Raw genomic sequence first — 17,254 nt, forward strand, 5'->3', positions numbered from 1 at the left:
GGGTGATGAAGAAATGACCAACAAGAGGTTGTCTTATAACATTTCACCATAAACCTTATGTCTAATTTTAATTTTAATACTTTATACAAAAAAATTATATATGAACAGGTCACTAATATATATATTTATTATGAGTCTTGTTCTCGTGAAGAGAAAAAGAAGAAAATGTTAATTTCAAATTACCTATTATCAGTAAGTCTTAATTTCTAATCTGATAAAATAAGAAAAGAATTTAGTTTGGAGATAACTGTTGCAGTAAAATAACAATATAACATTACAAGGGTATTTAACTGCAAATGTTTGAATAACTATTGAAATAATAATTTATTGTTTACATATATCCTATGTATTTATGTTTCACACACAATAAAGTATTGTGCTTGTCAAATTCACATTGTTTCTTGTCATTCACAAATATGGGGAAATTAGACAACTCATTTAGTACCATTTTTGGTGTTATGATGTTAAATATTATGTTCTAAAGAAAAAAACACACATGTGCTCACCATGTTCCGGAACAAAACAAAACAAAAGCCCAAAAAGATTACATGAAATAATCATCATTTAACATATTAAATTATTCACTGTAAAATTAGTTTTAAAGAGGAAAATTCGTTAAAACATATTACAATCCATTGATGGATTTGAGAAGATTTGCCTTGCAGTAATCAGCTGATCAGTTGCCTGAGTTGGTATTTATAGAATCTTGCCTGATCAATCCTGCTGATAGTTCCTTGGGCCCTTGTTTTTCGTTAACAATATTTCACAATATTTAAGACAATATTTAATTTCCTCTTAATTGGGTTTATAACATTTGTTTCTAGAGGACAAATAAATGAGTAACGTATTTACATACACTAAAAATGTGGGCCTATTTAGTGTTGCGCACTGAGAATGATAGTCACGGCGGGACAAATGTTAATAAAGTTATGGGCCGAGTAATCCAAAACCATTAACAAAATATCAAATCACATTACAAATTCTCAAAATGTTACTCCAATCAGCTTTTAATAGTTCACCAAAAACATAACATGAATGCGAACATGTGGCTTGCCTGTCACGGAAAACTCGTGTGAGTTGTCTTCGCTAGATCCTTTTTACCTGCAGTTGTCTCACTGAGCATATTCGAAAACGAGGCTGGGGGGAATCCCGAGTGGGTAATGAACACGGGAAATCTTCAATTACAAGCTCGACTTTTTATGGCGTATTGTTATGGGAGAAAAAAGATAAAGCCTTGTTCTAATCGTGACAGATTAATCACTCGTGTGTAGATATTTCGGTAACAACCAAACACAGTGGTTAATCCTCTATTTAGACGGGGCTCACAAGTATGACGTCTCCCTATTGACAAATACTTTCTGAATGAGGTTGTTTACTGTATATAAACCCCTCCCTAGAGGTCATGTATACCAGGATTCGTCAATTTCTAATCTTAAATACTCAAGTTATTGTGTACATTGGATGACCTTGAGCTTCAGTGTGGACCACTCGTATATCAGACAAATATTCTTCAGAGGTCATATAAGTGAAGGATATCTGCTCTACAAGGGGTTATGATTGGTTGGTTGATTATGTGGTTAACACAATCATTTGCGGTAATGTTATTGTCAAAGCCTCACCATCAACAATAATATAGTTAAATTCCATTTGGAAGGTGTAGTAAACATGTATACAAAATTGAAGAGAGAATATATAGGTATGATAACTAAAAATGTAAGCATTGCAATTCTAACATTCTGTTTTATTGCCAGCTACGAATTCGTCACTCAATCATGCATTCTACGAACAGCAGGAACGAACACGTCTATTTTGGTCTTCTAGCTGAGTACTGGTATATTGCACGAAACTATACCTTTCCCTGCATTTGACCTTCCCCCAACAGCCATGGTCATGTGTTTTCGCACCACTATAAAAGAGTACTGCCTGTTACAGTTCTGTCCTGTGCGTAGGCTTGCGTTACAAAGGCATATACACAATTGTGCCATCGGGCTGTTTTGTCATACTCAAAAATAGCTGACATTATCGTTTCATTGAATTTCTACTTTCACTTCGACTTTCTATGTACAACACTGATATGAAGTCATTGGTGATATAGATACTTGGCTACCGTGAATACGGGTCTCTCACCTCAGCACAGAAAATAGCCTGTTTAGATTATTCTTTTTAGTAGGACTTGGGTTCACCGCGGTTCTCGTGATTATGTTGCTTGTACCTCTACACTAAATCGTAGTACTAGCTAACGCCGGTTGAGTGTTAAATACTGCTATGCGGCGTCAGGCAATAAATATTTTGTTATGCAAATTGTGTGACTGGCGGGAGCTACCGATGAGGACATGCTTACCCTTTTCGAGAACACCTGGTGCTGTCACTAATTTTAAGTGGTCCGTTCAGTGGCCCTTTACGCCGAACGAGATCTGTTTCGGCTTGAACCTGGATATTTAATGGCGTTGACCTTTTATATATTATTATCACACAATATGCCACATAGTTCCTGTGTGTATATCTAAGAATGAATCCATATGATTTGTTTGTTTGTTCTGCTTTCATTTTTTTTGCTGTTTAAAGTCGTATTCGGGAATACTCCAGCTGTGTGACGGCGATCTGTAAATAAACGCGTCTTGACAAGTCAATCCAGTGATTGATATTACGAGTATTGCAATTGAGATACACTAATGAGATACAATGACGCGTTACCTAACCAGAAACCACGCCTGACCAGCCGATCTATTTAGTCGCCAAGAGGTTGACGGTGACCACTTTGAACCCGAATGTGATTAAGAAACAAGAATGCATACACAGAACATTCATCATGGATGTATATGATATAGTAAATATAGTGAATATATTTAAAATATACTTCCGGTCATACTACAAAAAAGCATATATTTAAACAGCAGTATTACATATGTGAAACATGTTTTGTGAAACACAAGGTAATGTACATATGTTAATGACAATGACATGCATGGAAGAATTGTGAAATGGCAGTTTTCAAAGGAGATTCCCCGTTATTTGTTTGTCAAGTTGTTTGCATGTTTGTTTTCCTTTTAACATTGACATTGTTAAAAGGCATATATAGCTCTCCCCATGTCCTTGTACCTTTTTTCATGACCCTCCCTGAAAATACAAAACGCAAAAACACTTTATGTTTTATTAGAACATGTCCATTTTACATCACACTCCCTCTTAGATTGAAGAGAGAAATTATCTTGTCTTAAAATAAATGACACCAGGAATCTGCATGATTTGACCTGTCAATTTCAGGATTTGACGGATTCAAAGCCAGCATGTGATCATGAAAGCAATGAGACAGTTGTGGCTCGTGTATGATTTTCTTAATTGTGCGTGTTCTGAAATGAATTTCATCAAGTTTGATATGCTGTGACTTCAGTGATGGTGGGACATTGTTTTCGTGGCCTTTCGGAGGGACGAGTGTTTTCTGATGGATTTTCAAATCCCCTCTTGCCAAATCCTTACGATGGTGGTTGATGGAGATAGCAATGGATATCTAACAAAAGAAAGGTTTGTAAACAACATGTTGTCATGATACAAGTTTCTTCAAACACATTTTTATAATGTCATATTCTACTTTCATTGTCAGTTGTTTCAATGACGATCGAACTTGCCTATTCCGAGTCTGTTCGCTTGGAACATGTCCCTAACAGTTTCATAAATATTTCATTTGTATGCAAAAGACAATCTCATCACCAAAGCAGTCATTAGAGACCAAGCCGGTATTAGAGGAAATATCGATACGTTTTACAGTTCCTAGTGGTGATCGATCGGCAGCCATTCTTTATGAATCGATATGTAGGCTATCAATGTATTCATACGCACATATTTTGTGTGAAAAGGCTTACTATTGTAATAGGCGCCCTCTGGGGGGCTGCCCAGTGACAGGATTGCAATCGGAGAGTACTAAGTTCGAACCCTGGTCATATAATTTCGGACTTTGCGTTGTGTTCTACTGTGATCAGTCATTAACAGTGTACTCTCTCGAGGTTCTATGGTTGGTCAGGTTCTCAATTTTGCCAAAACAAAACTAAGACAAAATCATAAATTAAATGATTTATTAAACTTAAAAACATGTACAAATTAACAGTAAATCAGAAAAATACAAAAAGAAAACACTCACACACAATTGAACTTTTACTATTGATCTAAAATTCTTTATCGTTAACTGCCTATTTTACTGCCTATTTTCTCCTACACCTACTTCTCCCCCACACCACTATTCCAATAACTATACTAAATAAATACCTTACAAAACCTACATTTTAACTTATTTCTTACCCTCCAACCTACCTTAGTCCTTATTTCTACATGTTTTTCCTACAACTAATTTTTCCCCAGCCGACTACCACATAAACTAAACCAAACACGTAAAACTAGTTGTAAGGAAAACCTTATTGCCTAGAGGGATGTTCCCCCGTAGTGGGTGTTGTGGACTTACTTGTCGGGATACCCGAAACTTCAGACAACTAATTAATGTCGGTCGTATCAGGCTTTTATACCCACGGAGCTACCCATATTCATAGGTCACAAGGTCATACAATCTTCTAAGCTTCCCATTGGTCAAATGATAATTCCTAACATAGCGTGTTCGGCGCCACCTAGATCCGGAAACACGCTACGGCAGGAAGACATATGGACCTCGTAACCGTCATAGGGAATTCCTATGGAATTTTACTGCCAAACGTGAGTAATAAATAGATAAATTGACCACAAGATAACGACTTCCACCAGCCCTGCTGTAGCACTACAAAGCCCTATAATTTACCACCCTTACTGTACATGAAAATTAAACTTACCGCCATACTACCCGATAAATTACGATCTATTTTTAGCCCAACTACCACACTATATTTAAAAGGTGTTTCCGTAGCAAAAAGGAAACCTTCTTTTTAACCAATCAGAATCAAGCATTCTTCAATATCAAGGTATAATAAATAGAGGATTTTTATGTGTCGAATGAAATATCATGTTTCTCTCATCGAGTGATTCGGGAAAGGACATATTTTCACATAATATACCCTTTTCCCCGTCACTCGATGAGAGAAACATGATATTTCACTCGACACATGAAATATCCTATGTACTTTTGTGTACTTGTCTATCAGAAAATTACATTATTTCGTTACAAATGTAAAACCTTGAGACGTAAATTCTCCCTACCTAACACACAGGAACGGTTCACCACCCCTTGTATTTGCGACTTAAAAAGAAGTTTCGTGTTTGCAAAATATTAAAAAATATTAACAAAAGTATAAAAAAATATCAAGGGTCGCAAAAATCCCTAATCATACATTAAGACATGATTATATACAAATTCAACTTTAACAAAAACGATTCTTGAAAACTAGGAGACCGCTGTTGGCAGCGAAAGAATACATGCTGGTCAAGTAACAAAAATGGCACTTTGCGAAGCGAACAGTATCGATTGTGTTAAATGAGAAATTTACGGTTTATAAGTAAACATTTTCGAGAGAATAACAAACGGCAAGAAGTGATATTAACTCCATAAACGACCGTCTATCATTACTTTGCCTTGTAAATGTGGACCTAACATAAAAAGAACGTCAACAGTTTTTGTACGGGCTAGTCACTTACGACAAAGGGAGACAATTTAAGGTGAGGTAACTCTTGTATAACAATAGTTCCGTCAAAGTGTTATGTTCACTGCAAAGAACATATCACTTTTGTCAACTTCGGAAAACTCAGTATTTCACACTGAAGTATATAATAAATATTACATCACAGCAGCCATTCTGAAGCATAAAAACATTTCTTCATAGCATGAGCATCTATAATTGCCGTCGGGTACAGTTACAATGAGAAATCACACATCCAATCCACCCCTAGTTCTCAAATCTGTTATACGGATGGGTCTGATACACAGCGCTTTTAAGCTATAAGGTATCACTTGCATTGTATCTTACATTCGATTACAGGCTAATAGTACGGTATATATTCCTTTCCGTTTTGGAATTGTCTGATTATGACGCAATACACCCAAGTGGTGTTTCTGTGAGGTACCCTAGTTTTAGTGCTGCCAGGAGCTTTCGGAGGACCTCATCCAAAGATCCCTACATTGCATATGCTGCAGCCCACAGTCTTCCTTATACCACCACGTGTGCTGTGGCCTTGACCAAAGGTACCAGTAAGGGAGAGAACCCTGTGTGTCATGTTCACGGCCTCTGTATACATGACCTCCACGTGAACTGCAGGACGGTCCAGTGTCTCGTATATGCCAGATAAGTATGTTTTTCGCAAATACATGTTGGTGTACGAATCAAGCTTCAGCAGGTGTGTCTTACAGAAACTGTCTGCCTCCGATCCTGAATGTGTCAGAACCAAGGTGACGTAGTGAACACGCCCGCGTGAGGGCTTGCAATAGAAGTCAGCAAAATACAGATTTGCTGAATCATCAAAAACCTCACTCAGTGGCATTTTCACTCTCGTGTCTCCAAAAGGCGAATTAACTGGCAGTTGTCCATCCCGAAGTGTCACGTTGAAGAAAAGACCCTTCAGTCTCCCATTTATTGGACAGCGTTGGTCTCCGCCATTGTCCTTTAGATAAGGTTCCATGATGTTATTGTGGTTCTGCCGAATGTCCACGAAATAGGAGGATGGCTTGTTGCGATAGAGGGTAGACACAGTATCAATACTGCCTCCACTGCAGTGTTCCTCAGCTTTGCGTAGTAGCCTTTGCAGATATTCTGAAATGGGAACTTTAAATAGTACATCATGATAGCATCCTGTGCTAATAATTAGAATTTGTTTGTTTTGTTTGTTTGTTGTTTAACACCGCACTCAGTAATATTCCAGCTATATGAAGGCGGTCTGTAAATAACCAGACAATCCAGTGATTAACATCAGGAACATCGATCCACGCAATTGGGATACTATGACATGCATCAAATAAATCAGCGAGCCTGACCCAGTAGTCGCCTCATACGACAAGCATAGTCGCCTTTTTTCAGTATGCAGAATCTTCACGGGTCTAATAATTAGAAACGTGAGATGAGATGACTTTGGTGTTTGTAAATTCAAAAGGTCAACGCCAGAGAATCTGCCGAAACAGGTTATCCATTGTGTCATATATTCACTCAGAAAAAATACACCGGACCCTTCCATCGTAGCCGGGCGGTCGGGAAGCCTAGTGGTTCGTCACGCCGAAGACCCGGGTTCGATTCCCGACATGGGTACCATGTGTGAAGCCCATTTCTGGTGTCCCCCGCCGTGATATTGCTGGAATATTGCTAAAAGCGGCGTAAAACTATCCTCACTCACTCGCTCCATCGTAGCCGTCTTAGCTTTGTATCGGAAATATAAAACGCTAGAGAATAAACAGTCCTGATTATCCGCCAAAGCAGATTCCATTGGGCGTAAATGGGAAAATAGTGAAGAAAATGATTATATCAATAGATAACTGAAAACCACTGATGACACCATGTGTTCGCGTAAAGGGAAATAGCCTAAAAAGCGTGTTACGTTCTAAATGAATTATATTCATTGAATGTGTTTTATTGACTCATACCAGTGGATAATTTAAAGATCTTAAAACAAAGTAATTATTTTAGTTAAGAACGTCGAATCCCTCCCAGATATTTATAAAACACCTAGAAAATCTAACTTTTAAGGTATATATTTTCCACACCGCCTTCCGTGTACGATGGTAAGCGCAAACGTATAATTTATATCAAAATCTAAATTTGTCTTGTGTTTTCTATTTCATTAATTTTATGCTGATCTTTTTCGCCACATCCTGTACGTAAGTATGCAGGTAAGTAAATAAAAAATGGAGAATAGTTTACAAGTTTACAATGCTTCACGACTACGTCCAAAGGATCAGAAAAATAACTTTAAGGATGTTTTAGTTTGGATAGAGATACGTATTCTGTCATCCCAGCTAAAGTGCATTAGATCTATGTCGAGTTTCCAAGGATGGCATGTTTATTACAGTACAACATTGGACAACATCTAACCATAATGTTTGAGACTCTGGTGTAGCTGAGTTCGAGGCTCTGAACGTCGGGAACCCTTATCTAACCGTGTCAACGATTAGACAACAAAGTCCGAGTGCTCCTACCTCCTTAAACCATGGAGGTAGGAACATTCAAAGAACCTTAGCACCTAACATGTTCAAACAACATTTATCTTTGTATTCAAGCTATTCAAGAACTCTGTACTTAACTGTGAACACACTGTGCGAGTGCCACCTGAGTGATGCACGTGCTGATGTATATGTTCCCTGTGCCTTGACACGTGCATCTCTTTATTTTGCGTCTGGGTTTTGAAGTGCATGTGAGGTGATGTGAAATGGGTTTTAACGTCGCGCCCATGATTATTGCACTAAAATAGCGACGCGATACTAAAATGCACGTCCCGGGGCAAGTATACGATTCATTTAGAACCAACCCGAGCACATTAAACAATTACATGTATATCATGTGCCCATATTTACGGGACTATTATGAGCAATCATAGACCAGATCGAGAAAAGAGTAATTTTAAAGAAAAGCTACCAAATCACATGCACGTTTGATGTACATGATAACACTGAATAATTGAAAAATATACCCGTTCATAAACGGATAAACTATTCGTCCAGATTTGAGTAAATATGTCATTGTTAATTCCACATGATTTCTTCCATGTCGCCGTACCAGAGGACTATATTAGTTAGCCTTCGGTGGGGACTTCGAATCCCGCTGGCAACACACGGTTTTGTGAAATTGTTCTGTCATTAAAGCGTGTTGAAGGGGAGAAAATAAGTTCCGTCATTTCAAAGTTGTGTTCACCTAACAATTAAGTCAGTTAAAGACAACGCAGCCATTGCCTATATGCTATCTCCGCTATCAGTATGTCCTAACCTGTGTATATATTTGTTTGGTTACGGTATAACTTATGTTCATACTCCTCTGTACACTGAACTTTGTTCATCTCTAAAGCGGGTGTCACTGACCATCTTACCACGAAACCAAACTTTAAAGATTAGGTTGCATAGTTGTATACATATAAATGTGTGAGACAAACTCTCTGTCACCCTCAGACATGTGCACATCGACTAATTACGAGTGTTAGTCAATTTATATTTAATTCATTGACCCCACTTTGGATTCAGGGTTAGAATGTGTCCACAACAACGCTTGATAGCGTTTCAGCGTACATCTTTGCTCGTAGATCTTTGCGCGTGGATCTTTGCTCGTAGCATCAATCCCGGCCCTGGTTTGACATGTCCAGATTCGATCCTTAACGGACTGACGTCATTTGGGTAGAATATGGAAGTGTGCGGCGTTAAACAACAACACACACACGCACACGCGCACGCACGCACGCACGCACGCGCGCACACACACGCAAACGTTTACCTTTGTCGTCAGTCATGCTCCCTCCTGCAGCCATGATGATTTATGTAGCTGTTTCTTTTTCCAGCTCTTCTTCAAGGGGGGACTGGGGTAGTTATGTTTGTTGTGTGTATACGTTGGCACAATAAATAGCTCAATACACCCGTGTGCAAACATGATTGCATTAGCCCATGTCATACATGAGTGTTGATCCTTGAACTGTTACTTTCCCTTTCGATTTCGCGTTCTGAGTATAGATTAAGAGAACCTTCCAGGAAATGTAGAGGTTATGAAGACCCGACCAAAATCATTTGAAGTCAGGATATAGCCCCCTTTGTATTTATTTGTATCTATTCCAACTACGCCGTGTTCATTCGACTTCTCTGTGGTCCAGTGGATAGAGCGTGTGCCCGGGAGCAAGGTCGAGGGTCTACCAAAGGACGTTAAAAGATCGTACTGTTTGGTACCCAGACTGGCACTCGGAATCAAGTGGTTAAACCAAGTATTATTCGGCTCGGAGTCAGTATACTGTTTATGAGTGGGGTCTTCATTAAGTTCATGTCAGTGGGATAGCACTATGAGATCCTCATTAGTCCGGACTAGTACAAGCAGCCACACACACACACACACACACACACACACACACACACACATCCACACACATCCACGCACACGTGCATGTACTCCGCTGTGTAAGTCTAATGGACCATGCTTTATGCATTTCATGTGCAGTTTGTGTTTTTTCATAAACGTTTTCAGTTGCAGAGTGAAGAAAATCTTGACCATTCAGTGTTATGAGTCGGCCACAATTCCATGTACATCAATTGTTTGAGAAACCTAACGTCACTCAATTCCAACGTTTATCAACTAAGACACATAAAGTGCCTTACCCTCCACACATGTAGGTATACATGCGCATCACTAAACTGTTCTTGTGAGTGAAGTGTGTTCGAATCCCAGATTATCCCACATTAGCACAAGACAAGTGAGTGAGTGTCTTGGCTTTACACTGCTTTCAGAAACATTCTACGTGGGCTATTCACATATCGAAAACAGGTCCCATGGCGTGAAGAATATACCACTAGGCTACCTAATCGCACTTCATCGATAAAAAAACACACCCATAAATGCATTGTAAACACCTTTATTAGTAACATCTTACCCCAAACAGGGACATATCTCTTTGGAAGATAAATTGAACCGATCAAAAAACATAACACTTTGCGACTCCTACGCGTAATATTTGGCAGATTGACAAGAAGATATGGTCAGTTTATGGTCATAAACTTACATTTTTCACTTGTTTTCATAAAAGAGTACCTTCTGAGTATAACCCCTGAAGGTCCGGGGTAGAATAGGTCTTCAGCAACCCGTGCTTGCCATAAAAGGTGACTATGCTTGTTGTAAGAGGCGACTAACAGAGTCGGGTGGCCAGGCTCCATTTGTTACGTTTTGTGGCCTGTAAGTCTAAGGGTAATTATACGTCGAATCCCCCTAGATATTTATGAATACCAAGTGAAACATGAATAACAACGTTCAAGACATGTTTTTTACAAACTTGTTTCCTTGTAGACTGACCCGTGAAGACCCGGGGTAGAATGGGTCTTCAGCAACCCATTCTTGCCATAAAAGGCGACTATGCTTGTCGTAAGAGGCGACTAACGGGGTCGGGTGGTCAGGCTCGCTGACTTAGTTGATGCATGTCATCGTATCCCAATTGTGTGGACCGATGCTCATGATATCAATCACTGGATATTCTGGTCCAGACTCGATTATTTACAAACCGCCGTCACATAGCTGATACATTGCTGAGTGCGACGTTAAACAACAAACAACAAACAAACCTCCTGAGTGTACACCTATCCAAGACGTGAAGTGCTTGTGGAAGAAATATACTTGACAACAACATAGAAGTACGTATATACAAGGAAGTTTCAGCTGTTGTTGTCAAGCGACTTCACCGGTAATCAAAGAGGGCATGCTATAGTATGCTGTTGATTTGGGTAGCTGTGGTAAAACCTCTTTGATTGAGGTTAATGTATAATACAGGCAATAAACTGCCAAGTGTTAATAAAACACAGCGACATATATGGCTTCATGTCCGATGAATAGATACCAATACGTTTAAAGTCATTCGTTGTTTGTTGACATTTAGAAACTATTGTCATAGCGACTGATTTATGACTACCATTGTCTGCAGTACATTTGACTTCAAGGGCAATTTACCCTGTAGCCATGTCTCCATAACTTAATTGTCATTACGTTTTAGGCGCTAATCCCCGTTGTTAATCCTCACCAACATTTCATTGTATTTTGACTGTCAGTCAGCCTGGACTACCATATCACTTCCCTTTAACTACTGCTTTTTATAGTATGGCATTTATTGCCCTAATTGATCATCCCATGAACTGTGTTTGTTAATCACGCCCATATGTCCAAAGCAACGTCGTTGTCTCTTTGTCTGTCCATTGTTGTTCATTACTATATATGTGCTACCATTACACAGTTACTACGGTGTTAGTCAGGCTTGGTATTCCGAGTGCTGGCATAGGGACGACCTCGAGCAGGATATGCTGCTCGTAGGAAACGCCCTGAGGTGAGCTGGAGCTCCGCTCACCTCTTGTACGCCTGAGCTGGAAAGTCTGCTCATTGCTGTGTTTGACTATGTGTTGTCAGAGCAGGTATTCCGCTCATTGTGCAATTGTTGTTTATTGTTTACATGTTGTGCATAAAGCGTTCCGGGGACAGTGATGTCGATTTTGTCCTTTATTCCCCCAAGAGCTAATTCCCCGTCAACACATGCACGTTGACACTATTGTTACTCGTCTGCTGCTATTACTAAGCGTGTTACAGCTGCTACAAGCATCTCTATACAGCCTGACCAAGCGATCCATGTAGTCGCCTCGTACTTGTAGGTTCTTCCTGGACCTACCGGGTTAGGCCGACCTATCCTACATTACATAAGAATTGAATAAATGCGAATAAATAAACTGCAGTACACGGTGTTTGTACATACAGAAAGAGTGCATAGTTTCACTGTACGCGAAGCGTGAATAACGTAATGTGTAAGCAATTGCGGCTCGGCCTTTTACACTGCCAACAAGGATATATTAATAGACCTGTTCTGGCGCCTTTAAACAAATATTGAACAAGATATCGCCGTAAGTGTACCATCCCCGTCAGTTTTGCAGTGCTAATGAACCGCTATGGATGTAATAGACCAGAGTGAGTGAGTGAGTTGGGTTTAACGCCGCTTTTAACAGTATTCCTGTTATATCGCGGCGTGTCAGCTTAATGTGGGAGGAAAGCCCGAAGTGATGCAGGTCTCAGACGTTTACCACTTTGGTGAAACCCACGAGCACGGGTACGGTGCTGACAAACCTAGAAACATAATCGGGGCGAATCGGGATTCGAACCCACAATCATAGGTTTCTGGCGTGCCCAAGGGACGCAACTCTGCACAGCGAATCGCGGCGCCTTAGACGACTGGGCCACCCGTGCCCCCTAATGGACCAGAACGAATAACCACAAGTGAGGTGAGGTGAAATTGGGTTTAACGTCGCGTCCAAGATTATTGCACTTATATAGCGACGTGCATGCATGTGTGTGTGTGTGTGTGTGTGTGTGTGTGTGTGTGTGTGTGTGCTTGTGTGTGCTTGTGTGTGCTTGTGTGTGCTTGTACTTGTCCGGACTGATGCCGATTTATAGTGCTAGCCCACTGAGATACCATGCCGCAGTTTAACAGTATACTGACTCCGAGCCGACCAGTCCTTGTTTTAGCCCCTTAATGCCGAGCGCCAGACAGGGTAACAACAAGTACCATGTTTTAACGTCTTTTGGTATGCCGGGGATCGAGCGGGCGGACGCTCTGCCACTAGGCCACGTAGGCGGTCGAATAACCACAGAGACATATGTAGAGTATATCGGTTAGGGAGATGAACATGTCCTGTAACATTGTATACCGTGTTTCTGACGAGAAATAAGTTGGTGGGAGAGTTTCAATTTCACGTCGCATCGGCTGTGTTCCAGTCACAATGAGGAATGATCAAAGATATTAAAATATCAGTTGTGAACACTCATGTGTATATGGTTTCATGATTTGTTACACAACGACTGTGTTCCAGCTATATTGCGACCTGGAGAATGAGCAATGACACAAAACTATAAGCTGTCAAACCAAGTTTTCTCAGTTAAAGTTCTGTTCTCAGAGTCCTGCCTGGTGCCTCACTACCAGCAGAACAACAACACGAAGTATCGCTCACTGGGGATTAACTGTTCCCTACCTAGATTTACTTTTGCTGGTAATCAACCTTTGTTTAATCATATCTGATCAAAAACAATACATAATTTGGTTGGTTGGTTGGTTTGTAGTTTAACGCCGCACTCAGCAATATTCCAGCTATATGACGGCGGTCTGTAATAATCGAGTCTGGACCAGACAATCCAGAGATTGATATCATGAGCATCGATCCACGCAATTGGGATCGATGACATGCATCAACCAAGTCAGCGAGCCTGACCACCCGATTCCGTTAGTCGCCTTTTACGACAAGCATGGATGCTTTTTACGGCAAGCATGGTTTGCTGAAGACCTATTCTACCCCGGATCTTCACGGGTCACAATACATAATACCAGAGAAGCATATGTTCAACATGAGATACTGGATCTCTTTATCTGTGAGATTGATGGTGTATTGATGAATCAAATCACATCAAATCGTTTTATTCAATATTCTGGTGAGATATATTAAAATAAATGTATATACATGGTATTTATGTTTTACATGTCTAATACTGCATGTTTAATACTTTTCCCATATTGTGTGTAAAATGCAATAAGATGATATTGGTGGAATATTGCTAAAAAGCGGCGTAAAACATACTCAGTCACTCACTCACACTTACAGGGCAATTCATGTACTGTTGACATGTACACTTTGCCTAGGCATACATTCATGTAAGCAAAATGTTTGAACATATTTTCTTAAAGAATGCAGTTGATTATCGACACAAAGCTCCAAAAGTCAGCTTTTCAATTCAGGAGTGAAGATTTCAGTGACAACTGTGAATAAACGCGATAAATTCTTTCCATAATCATAAGAAATCTCGGCCAAAAGTAGAGTCCGATAAGCATGTGTTTATGAATCGCTATCTAATAATGATGATACCAGGTGTTTACAAATAGATAACCGTTTCCTGCCCCACCGGTGGCACTCGTCACAAACACATGCAAAGGCATGTCAATTGTTTGCCTGAATGATACAGGAACATATGATATAAATAGTGAAAATTCATCGATTATCATTTTGTTCACTGATGCGTCAAATTTGGAAATATCCTCCACATTTCGTTTTCAAAGCTTTACTGAGGCATTGAATGTTGTAACCTTGATCAAACAACTTCTAGGACATATTCATAGCTCAAAAGTTGTGAAAACACCAGGTCTGGAGCTGCTCGACATAAGGGAAAGTTGACTTTCGGATCTCATCCAAATACCCTGTTCCCCTGCATCACATATGCTGCAGTCAGCAGGGTTTTTTTATCCCACCTTGTATGCTGTGAACTCGACCAAAGGTACCAGTATGGCGTTTATGCGCTTGTCTGATTATGAAGCAATACACCCGATGGACATTTCTAGAAAGAACCCTCGCGATTAATTGCTGCCGATAGCTTCCGAAGGACATCATCCAAAGATGTATCCCTAGCTTGTCTGATTATGAAGCAAAACACTCATTCTAAGATGTATCCCCAACACTGCATATGCTGCAGCCCACAGTCTTCCTTATCCCACCTTGTGAGCTGTGACCTCGACCAAAGGTACCAGTATGGGAGAGATCTCTGTCTGTCATATTCACGGCCTCTGTATACATAACCTCCACGTGGACACGAGGACAGTCCTTTGTTCTGTATGTTGAGAATGTCTTTATCAAAAACTTGTTGGAGCACGAATCAAGCTTGAGCAGGTGCATATTACAGAAACTGTCTGCCTCTGATCCTGAACGTGTCAGGACCAAGGTCACGTAGTGAACACGCGTGCGTGTGATTCTGCGTGGGGACCTGCGTGGTGGCTTGCAGTAGAAGTCAGCAAAGTAAAGTTTTGCTGAATCATCAAAAACCTCACTCAGTTGCACTTTCACTCTCGTGTCTCCAAAAGGCGACTTATCTGGCAGTTGTCCATTCGTAAGTGTCACGTTAAAGAAAAGACCCTTCAGTCTCCCATTTATTGGACAGCGTTGGTCTCCGCCATTGTCCTTTAGATAAGGTTCCATGATGTTATTGTGGTTCTGCCGAATGTCCACGAAATAGGAGGACGGCTTGTTGCGATAGAGGATAGATACATTATCAAAGCTGCCTCCACTGCAATGGTCCTCGGCTTTGCGGAGCAGCTTTTTTAGATATTCTGATACAGGAAATTTAAAATGAACACCATGATAACATCCGGTGCAGTACTGAAAATTAGAAACTTAAGATGAGATAACGTTTGTAATATCAAAACGTCAACGCCATAGAATAATCAGTCTTGATTCCAAAGAGCCATCCCAATGATGTTTCTAGGTTTGCCGGCACCATACCCGTGCTCGTGGGTTTCACCGAAGTGGTAAACGTCTGAGACCTGCATCACTCCGGGCTTTCCTACCACATAAAGCTGACACGCCGTGATATAACTGGAATACTGTTAAAAGCGGCGTTAAACCGAACTCACTCACTCCACAGGGCGTACAAGGAAAAATAGGGATGACAATGATATGCATGTGTCAGTTGATTTGTGACTCCAGGTGGAAGCAGGAAGATAGAGCATAAGAAGTGTGAAACATTCTTTGAAAAGCAATCCGTTCAAGCATCATTATATTTGTATTGTAAATTATATTTAATGAAATTTGTTTTGTTTAAAATGTTTAAAAACGATCTGCAAATGCTTTTTGAGTAAAGAATTGTGACCTTGACTTTTGTAGCTATCAGTTAATTATATTCGCATCCAACCAAGATATTCATTAATACCTAGGACATTATTACACACACACACATTAACACACACACACACACACACACACACACACACACACACACACACACACACACACACACACACACACACACACACACACACACACACACACATTAACACATTAACACACACACACACATTAACACACACACTAACACCTTTACCTTTCTCGACATTTATACTCCCTCCTTCAGCCATGACAGATAGGATAGTTGTTGTCCTACTGCTTTTCCAAGCTCTTCTTCACAAAGTGACTTGAGTAGTCATGTTGGATCGATATATACCTCGATACGCTTGTGTGTAAACAAGATCCCTTTGTCCCCTACATCAATGCTGATCCTAGAACTGTTACTTTCCCTTTCGATTTCGCATTCTAAGTATGTAGTAAGATAACCTTTATGATAATTAGAGGTCATGAAGACCCGATTTTCATTCAAAGTTAAGATACAGCCCCCTTGTGATTTTATAGACATTACATCTATCACAACTACGCCCCCAGTACGCCATGCTTGTCGTTAGAGCCGACGTATGAGGACTGAGTGCTTACAGGGCTTGGCTCATTGTATGTACCTAAGGCTAGGGTCGTTGCTCATACTGTCCCCCACTGTTTCCACTAAAGAAGTTCGATACATCTGATCAATCACCTGCATGTGTTTTACGTTTCTTCCCGTTTATGCAGTCGATGTGCAGTTAATGACTTATCATAGACGTTTCCTTAATATGCAGTATGAAGAAAATCTTGATATTTCACTCTTATGAATTGGCCGAAAATCTATGTGTGTCAAATGTTTAAGAAACCAAACGTCATTCAATTCCAACGTTTATGAACTAAAATACATACTTACATGTCTTGCTTAGGTATAAGTACCCTTCACTGGACTGTTCGTATGAGTGTAAT

The 17,254-nt window shown here is 40.1% G+C and overlaps 2 protein-coding genes across 2 annotated transcripts; both read right to left on the minus strand.

Annotated features, from left to right (window-relative positions):
* Positions 1–4,096: 4,096 nt before the first annotated feature.
* Positions 4,097–9,474, minus strand: LOC139474211 (phytanoyl-CoA hydroxylase-interacting protein-like). The gene is made up of 2 exons (XM_071257119.1): positions 9,375–9,474; positions 4,097–6,719 (listed from the first exon to the last, which is right to left on the minus strand). Exons 1-2 carry the CDS (start codon positions 9,406–9,408, stop codon positions 6,073–6,075), a joined length of 681 nt encoding a protein of 226 aa, XP_071113220.1. The 5' UTR covers positions 9,409–9,474; the 3' UTR covers positions 4,097–6,072.
* Positions 9,475–14,117: 4,643 nt separating this feature from the next.
* Positions 14,118–16,628, minus strand: LOC139474816 (phytanoyl-CoA hydroxylase-interacting protein-like). The gene is made up of 2 exons (XM_071257941.1): positions 16,521–16,628; positions 14,118–15,750 (listed from the first exon to the last, which is right to left on the minus strand). Exons 1-2 carry the CDS (start codon positions 16,552–16,554, stop codon positions 15,086–15,088), a joined length of 699 nt encoding a protein of 232 aa, XP_071114042.1. The 5' UTR covers positions 16,555–16,628; the 3' UTR covers positions 14,118–15,085.
* Between the last annotated feature and the right edge of the window lie 626 nt (positions 16,629–17,254).

Source organism: Haliotis cracherodii, unplaced genomic scaffold (assembly GCF_022045235.1).
Source record: "Haliotis cracherodii isolate W230 unplaced genomic scaffold, xgHalCrac1.p SCAF_3, whole genome shotgun sequence".
NCBI classification, from domain to species: Eukaryota; Metazoa; Mollusca; class Gastropoda; order Lepetellida; family Haliotidae; genus Haliotis; species Haliotis cracherodii.

Excerpts from the sequence above, each read along its gene's own strand:
- LOC139474211 (XM_071257119.1), bottom strand. The coding sequence starts at position 9,408 with ATGGCTGCAGGAGGGAGCATGACTGACGACAAAG. Across the intron at positions 6,720-9,374 it reads GAGCATGACTGACGACAAAG|AATATCTGCAAAGGCTACTA; the intron begins GTAAACGTTTGC and ends TTCCCATTTCAG.
- LOC139474816 (XM_071257941.1), bottom strand. The coding sequence starts at position 16,554 with ATGGCTGAAGGAGGGAGTATAAATGTCGAGAAAG. Across the intron at positions 15,751-16,520 it reads GAGTATAAATGTCGAGAAAG|AATATCTAAAAAAGCTGCTC; the intron begins GTAAAGGTGTTA and ends TTCCTGTATCAG.